We start from the raw sequence: 7,662 nt of genomic DNA on the forward strand, positions 1-7,662 counted from the left end.
TCTACTGGTGGTATGTGCTCAGAAGCACAAGGAAAATGTTGGAAATAAAAGTTTTGCTAAATGGGTTACTCTTACCTAAATAGTGGCGTTATTATAGTGTTCTCTAACCGTTTGCCTATGTAAACACTGCAAGAATGAAAGCTGAAAGGTATTCCCAACTCAGTAGCTGAAACAGACATTGTTTCGCTGTGTCTGAAGCTACATTTCTTTGACTATAAAATTATAACTGTTACTTGGGTTTAATATGTTGCTAACACGATGGTAAATGACCGACTAAATTCACAATAGATCCACAATAAACACCCGTGAATTAACTGTACTGTATGTTGACTGTGCGACTCTTTTTATAAATTAAAAATAAATAAATAAGAAAATTTAAAAAAGAGAGAGAGACTACATTACCCATCAAACTTTGCTCCACCGCAAAGCCTCCTGGGTAGGTTACTAACGTCCTTGTCCTACCAAGCGCACACCGTCTGCCTTCACCCAAGGGCTTGGGGATCCCTGTCATTCGCTTGTACTTGAATAAAATCTGATTTTCAGTCATGATGGCAGCAAAATTTCTCCGTCGTGCTCTTCCTGTGCTGAGGCACGCTCGCTCATACGCCGAAGCCGTCACCGGTGCCCCGCAGATGTCCTTCACTTTCGCTTCCCCGACACAGGTAACTTAGCTAGCTAACGTTAATGTTATTGGCGAGGCTTCTCGGGCCTAGCTAGCTCTACGGCTAACTTGGTCGCTCATTGAACTGCACCGTGTCAGTGTGCAGAGTAGCCAGCCTCCGGAGTCAGTTAGCAGTTTTGTACTTTTGCATGGTTTTGTTGTCATTGCTGCACATAACATTGTAGTTAATGCACGCGTTTAACGTTAGTTCAGATAGAGCGTTGATGTTAAAGCTTGCACTGTCAGTAAGAGATTTAGCTGAACTTGCTAGCGAGAGCCAACCCGAGGTGTCGACCGTATGACATGATGTAATTTTGCCAAACGGGACCACTTAAGCATTGCTCTTGTTTCAGTTCAGTAACTTAAAATGCATCTTATGTACCTATGTTTCCAAATGTGTTGTTAGCTTAAGTTTAAATCCACCGTGAAGCCGGCAGTGGGTTAAACGCAGAGCTCTCTAACGGTAACCTTGAGGTTCATGTCAGTGATAAAATCAGTCCATTGTACCTCCCGATTTAAGAGTGTAGTTTCACTCAGTGCTGCACCTTTACCTCGCATTCTGCTGCAGAACGGGTATTCAATATTAAATGTATACGTTTACAACAAAAACGTAAGCATCCTGTTGCATAAAAATTAAACCAGAATGATGACAGAAAACATTGTAATGGATATCGACAGTCGTGTTTTATTCTAAATTCTGACATTTACAGTGATTATTCGTTGATATGTTGAGCTGTTGGAGTGCAGGCACAGCTAGTGAATGCATCTGCCTATCCACTGTCTCAACTCTCCAGGTGTTTTTCAAAGAGGCCAGTGTGAAACAGGTTGACGTGCCCACACTCACTGGTGCGTTCGGTATCCTTCCTGCCCACGTACCCACTCTGCAGGTGCTCAGGCCCGGTATTGTCACAGTCATCGGTGACGATGGCTCCTCTGTCAAATATTTTGGTAAGATTTTGCATTACAAAAACAAACATAAATGACTGAGGTCAGACCTCGACTTTATTTTCCTAAGTCTAAAACCACCAAATAGTGGCATTTCTGTTTAGGCAAATAATCAAGGCAAATGTCAATATCTGCCTAGTCATTAAAGATGTTAGAGATATTGGTCTAAGTCAAGAGAAGCTGGTGTGTATCTTGTGCGCCACTTTCAGGCTAGCCCCTACGTCTTAAATAATTGATTTTTCAGAAAAGCTGAAACATGATAAATGATATTCATTCCATATGCCAAGTCATTCACAGTTTCTTTTGCCAGTAAATAGCTCTGCTGTGTGTCTAAAACTCATGGAAGCTGTAGAAAAATTATGCAAATTTATAATATTTATCTTTGTAAAAATGTTATGTTCCTAGTTTTTCTTTTCAAACGCATTCAATAAAAGATGCCTATTAAGTTTGGAATGCAGCCCGAATACCCAGGTATCATGTTTCAGCTCTAAACACTGATGATAGAAAACCATCGGTGAGAAAATACACTGTGGAACATAAGCTAGCCTGGGAGTGAGGAAGTATGTCCTGCCTCTATAATGTATATTGGTTTAATAAACACTATGAAGATGACTGTATGTTGGCAATATTAATTACACTGTGTCTGTGTGCACGCAGTGAGCAGTGGGTCAGTAACAGTCAACGCTGATTCTTCAGTGCAACTGCTGGCTGAGGAGGCTGTTCCTTTGGAGCAGCTGGACATCGCTGTGAGTATAATGGAAACATCACTCCTCCTTCATACATACTAGAGCAGCATCTGCACTAATGCTGGGCAGTATGACCAGATATATCATGAGATGATAAAACTTGTATTTTATAATACAGCTCATACCAACCCTTTAATATCTCTGGGTGTATTAACCCTTTACAGGAAACAAATCAATGAACAGAACTGCTTTTTCGCAATATTGGAATTTACAGGATTGTTGAATGAATGTGATGGTACTGTCGATTTGCCAGATATGTTATTCAATACATTCAACGTCTCCAGTCAAACCAGTATGTCATTCGATACTTTTTGTAACCAGCTCGCGGCAAAAATGACTATTTGTCTGGTTTTGCTTGCAGCCAAACACACAAGCAACACACCGGAAAGAAAGAGAAGGGCATTCTTCTTTTTGCTTATGTGCCTGCATGCACCTAGTCCATGCATGATTTTAACAGCCCCTCACCCTTTGGCTGCCATCTCAGGCATGGTTGTCTCTGTTGCAATTTTATCACTTCAAGCTTGTCTTTCTGTTGGTTTCATCTTCTGGAGTCATTTAACACTACTCTGTACATTTAGATCACTGCGTTCCATCAGATCAATTCAGCGCTTTTGTGGCACAGCAGCGATCAGCTGATTTTAGTCATGGAGCCTCTGGCTGCGGCTGATATCAGAAGTAGCTGGTGTGATCGGCTGGATGTGCAGCCTCTCTTTCCCTCTGCTTGCTTCTTTAGTGTAGTTTAGTGACTTGTTTAGTCGACTACTTACTCGTTAATCTTGAGAAGCTGCAGAACTGCAGTCTCTTTTCATTCAACTTACACTTTAAATTTCCAGCTAAACTGAGGCTTTTTGAAGACCCTTTTCTCTCTCTCTCTCGCCTGTCATTCACCGGTCTCGTGAGTTTTGCGTGCATGTTGTGCTGCCGACAACTACATGCACGTCACGGTTCCTTGCGGGTCTATCTATAAACGATAAAATATTCTTTGTGTGGTCATCAATGGTGATAAATTATACAAAAGTCCTACAAGGTGCAACAACTCGGCACAACACCAGTGAAGCCACAGTCTCTTCAGCAAGTGTTCCTCTTCCGCCACTGCACACACACGCTACGCCTACACATGTGCACTGGGTTACAATTTTGGATTTATTTACACACTTTTAAAAACATGTATTGAAAGTTTTATTCTTTTTTTCATGTTTATTTGCAGCATTAAATGTTAATGTATATTGTAATAGGCTGTATATTAACGTATTGGGAGAAAACTGGTAGTTCTATGTAAAATCAGACGTTGAACACCCCCATATCGCCAAAATGGCATGATCCTTGTTACGCTGCAAAGCTTCGACTGTCAATCTCACAGTCCGCCCATCAAAGCATCGAATCTTCAACTATTGGGGGTCAGCCCTACTTGCCATTAATGGTTTTAGATTAGATGTGATGTTATTTAGGATGATATATCGGCCTCGTGAGTGCTGGTATCGGTCGATGCAGATTATCTCAAGATGCCAGATTTAGAAGATTAATCAGTTTATCCGTCACTACTGCTGAATGTGTTTGCTTTTTGTGTAGCCTGCATTGATCCACCAATGAGGACCTTTTATTGAGCTGAGACTACATCTTTATTTTATTTTTTAAAGATTACAGCTAATGAAACGTTTAATTGAAAATGTCATGATAAAGGTTTTGCATTTTGGGGGGGTGGTAGGGGGAGGCGTTAGTTCCCATGCAGTCTGGTAAAATTCCATGAAAATGGTCTTTTGCAACACATTTGGGAAATACTAACACATTTGGATTATCCCTTAAGACAATTGTGTGCTGTGTAGGTAAAGGTAAATCATCCAAACAGGGAAATGTAATTGCCTCCCCAATCCCCACCCCGGTATTTACTTTTAATGATCTGAACTAATATTGGTATTTATCTCCTTACTGTAAGCCGTGTCATGGGCAATAATGATTTAATCCTACATATATATATATTTTTTTTAATGGGGAACCCATAAATGCCAGGGATCAATATGTGTGGCATTTAATGAGCAGGGACACAGCCTTTGAGGACTGAGATTCAGAATATCACAACGCAAGGAAGGCTTTCTTAATATTTATGCTATTAGGGAAGTTTTATGAACTTTTTTATTTCCTTTGGTCTATTGCATTTAAATTGTAGAGCTTTGATAAGTTGTGTACAGAGGCTGTTTTTCCCCCACATTAGTTCTATTTAAAAAAAATAGACTTTAAATTGCTCTTATGCTGGCCATACACTAGAGGATAATTGCAGGGGTGTACCCCATCCGAAGCGGTCAGATTAGATTATAGGCACAAATGATCCTGTAGTGTGAGCGCTTTAAAGACATAATTTTAAAGTTGCCGACTGGATTGGAGGCCCCCCTATCAGAAACCCGCAACAGCGAATGAGAGCGAGCTGACTGGGAAGCGTCACCAATGTGTTGTGTATTTGCTTGTGCAATAAAATGTATAAACCCTGTCTGAATTGCTGCGCCTGAACACTCCGCTACAAAGCTAGCGATAATGGGAGAGATGACTTCCTGTGATTTCTCACTATATAAAAGCTGTTCATGCTTGAGCTACATTTTATTCTTTGCGTACCAGCACTTCTCACAAGATTGATTATATTATTGACAAGTTAGTAATTTGCATAAACAAATGAAACAGAACAAATGAGGAGCATTTTTCTTGCACAATAATTTAATGACTGAAAACAACCCACAAAAATGAAACTGCTGTTTTGTCCAACTGGAATTAAAATATTATTATACTAATGGTAAGCTATATAGAAGCCTATACTATGATCTGAACTTATGATTACATTAGTCCTAATCAAATCTTAACCACAGTGGTGTATCAGTATTTATTTGTGAAAGAACTATCTGTAGGCAGGCTATCCAAATAACGTGTACCCTGTAAATATACTAATATCATAGATTTTAGTTAATGTTATAATATTTATTAATACACTAATTGATACGTGTTACTCCCCTGGGTAATGTATATAGTTTGTTTATCAAATGGTCAGATATAACAAGATCATAAGGTAACATTGTTGTTTTACTTTACGCATACCAATCAGGCTTACTGTCGTTTGAAGTCATCCCTCAAAGACCCATTCTGAGCCAGGAAAAACCTTGTCGTTACGTCTGTGTGTGTCACAAAACCAGCTGAGATCTAGCTGCAATTCTGAATCTGCATCTTTGTACCTGAGGTGTTGAGTGTTTTTAATCCAGAACTGCTCTGTTGTTATGCAGTCAGTTCTGAACTTTGAGTCCACTGTAGATATGGCCATGCAGAAAGATACAATTTTTTATACTGTTGATGATTGTATTTGTGTGTGTATCAAGTTTACACCCACAGGGTTGATGTCATTCTTTATCAGTACAGAATGTCAGCACCGCCCCTTGAAAGTACATGTTGCGTACATTTTTGTCACAAACTGTACAGAGAGAAGTTTGGAGCTATCAGCTCCGACTGTCAGTTTTGTCACACTTGGTCACAAACGGTCAGATTGTTACACACTTTTGTCTTCGTTTCTAAAATGAGACATCTGCTTTGCCACATTTGGAACATGTGAAACTATTGGAGTTGTCTACTTGTACTTACTCACTCTCAACATCTAGCACGGACCACTCAGTGTTGACAAATGATCTTCACAATGTCGGCCTTGTGTGTTTGTCAGTCCTTTTATAGATCTTTATCAAGTTTGTCGAGGCATGCGTAATTACTGATTGTCCACCGTGGTTTGTGTCCCATCAGGGATGTGATCTTTGACAGCGGATACTGTTCTTTGAAATAGCACTAGATCGTTTCCTCTCTCATTGTGATCCTCTGTGCTGATGAGCACTTCACAGCTGATGATTATCCACCCGATCAGTGCTGCAGTTAGACTTCAATGTTGAGTTCTTGTTTAAATGTCAGTCTTGTTAATGTGAGGCTACTTTATTATGCGCTCGCTGCGGAGGTGTCTCTTTGACCTTGGGCTGTGCCTGTGTCACTGTCAAGTTGACTTCCTAGCAGTAAATGAGTTATTTTTTCCCTCGTTGTCTTCCACTCTGCAGTGAAAATGCACGTGGGCCCATGCTGTTAATAAGGAGGGAAAGGTCAGTCACTGTTGAGTTATAGCAGATGTGTCAAATCCCTGCTGGGAGACCTTTAACTTCCAGCTATGTTTGGCATTTCTCGTTTCTAATCACTACTGTGACAAATGGCGCTTTCAGAGCAAAGAGGCAGTGGGGATTTTCTCTGTTCGTCTTACTCACTGCTTTTGAGTGGCTGTTGCTCAGTCTTGTTATTTTGACTTACATCAGAGTTGGCCTCAAAAGGTTTTTAGGATGAATAGAGTTTTGCAGGTCCCGGTATAATCAATCAAGGGTTCTTGTAGTATGCTGAGGATGTATTTCATGTTGCAACAAAGCTATATCTGAATTTTGAGCTTTGTAAATTGCTTAACTTCTTCTCATTGTTACACATTCTGTTTTGTTGGTTTTTTTTAGGCTGCCAAGGCCAACCTGGAGAAGGCCCAGTCAGACTTGGCCAGCACATCTGATGAGGCAGCGAGGGCAGAAGTTCAGATCAGCATAGAGGCCAACGAGGCCATTGTCAAGGCTCTGGAGTAGACCTGTGGTACGACATCTCACCTGTTGCCCCATGATATGATTATTAGAGACATGTCCTGTTAATTAGTTTAATCCAACAGGATAACGATGCCGGAGTTAATACAATTTTAAAAATCGAAATGTTGACAAGAAATTAAAGGTCACTTGCATTGTGTTATGTATTCCTCATACGGAGTCACTTTTTCCCCATCCCCTCCAGGTCATTTTTTCTGTTTCTTCGGTGGATATCAATGGTCCATCTGTGTTTCCAGCTCAGTCACGTCAGTGTCCAGAAGATTCCATGCTTGCTTTGTACAGTGGATAAAACTACAAAATAAATTTATTTGGAAATACCTGGTGGTGGAGTTATTAGTGTGTTCTTTAAATCTGTCCCTCTCCTGCTACTTACTGATGATGGTAGTAGTATTGTCAATGCACAAAGACAATTGAGTCTAACTGAATCCCATAGATTTGTATAATTCAGCTGTTGTGAACAGAACAGACTTGTGTTGCCCAAAAGCAAAGCTAATAAACATTACAGCAGTCACAAAACATTTTCTTCAGGAAAAGCCTTTCTCATAAAGCAGACCTGCCATGAAGGTGTGTGGGGGGGGGAAAGTCGACCCAAGTTAAGAGGAACTATTAGTCTTCTGTTTGTTTGCGGTGCAGTGAGTCTTATCTGCCACTTGGTGGGAGCAGATATCAG

At 40.4% G+C, this 7,662-nt stretch overlaps 1 protein-coding gene across 1 annotated transcript; it reads left to right on the top strand.

The window, feature by feature from the left end:
- The first annotated feature begins 440 nt into the window (after positions 1 to 440).
- On the top strand, positions 441 to 7,312 carry atp5f1d (ATP synthase F1 subunit delta). Its single transcript, XM_038716241.1, has 5 exons — positions 441 to 662; positions 1,456 to 1,609; positions 2,264 to 2,352; positions 6,855 to 6,984; positions 7,177 to 7,312. The coding sequence occupies exons 1-4, from the start codon at positions 546 to 548 to the stop codon at positions 6,975 to 6,977; spliced, it is 483 nt and encodes a 160-aa protein (XP_038572169.1). The 5' UTR covers positions 441 to 545; the 3' UTR covers positions 6,978 to 6,984; positions 7,177 to 7,312.
- The last annotated feature ends 350 nt before the right edge of the window (positions 7,313 to 7,662 follow it).

This window comes from Micropterus salmoides, unplaced genomic scaffold, assembly GCF_014851395.1.
Source record: "Micropterus salmoides isolate LMB-PRFRI ecotype aquatic unplaced genomic scaffold, ASM1485139v1 Ms_hic_scaffold_13, whole genome shotgun sequence".
NCBI classification, from domain to species: domain Eukaryota; kingdom Metazoa; phylum Chordata; class Actinopteri; order Centrarchiformes; family Centrarchidae; genus Micropterus; species Micropterus salmoides.

What these genes read in the sequence shown, in the direction of transcription:
- atp5f1d (XM_038716241.1), top strand. Translation starts at nt 546, where the DNA reads ATGATGGCAGCAAAATTTCTCCGTCGTGCTCTTCCTGTGCTGAGGCAC. An exon ending in CTTTCGCTTCCCCGACACAG is followed by an intron (nt 663 to 1,455) that starts GTAACTTAGCTA and finishes TCAACTCTCCAG; the next exon opens with GTGTTTTTCAAAGAGGCCAG. An exon ending in CTCCTCTGTCAAATATTTTG is followed by an intron (nt 1,610 to 2,263) that starts GTAAGATTTTGC and finishes GTGTGCACGCAG; the next exon opens with TGAGCAGTGGGTCAGTAACA.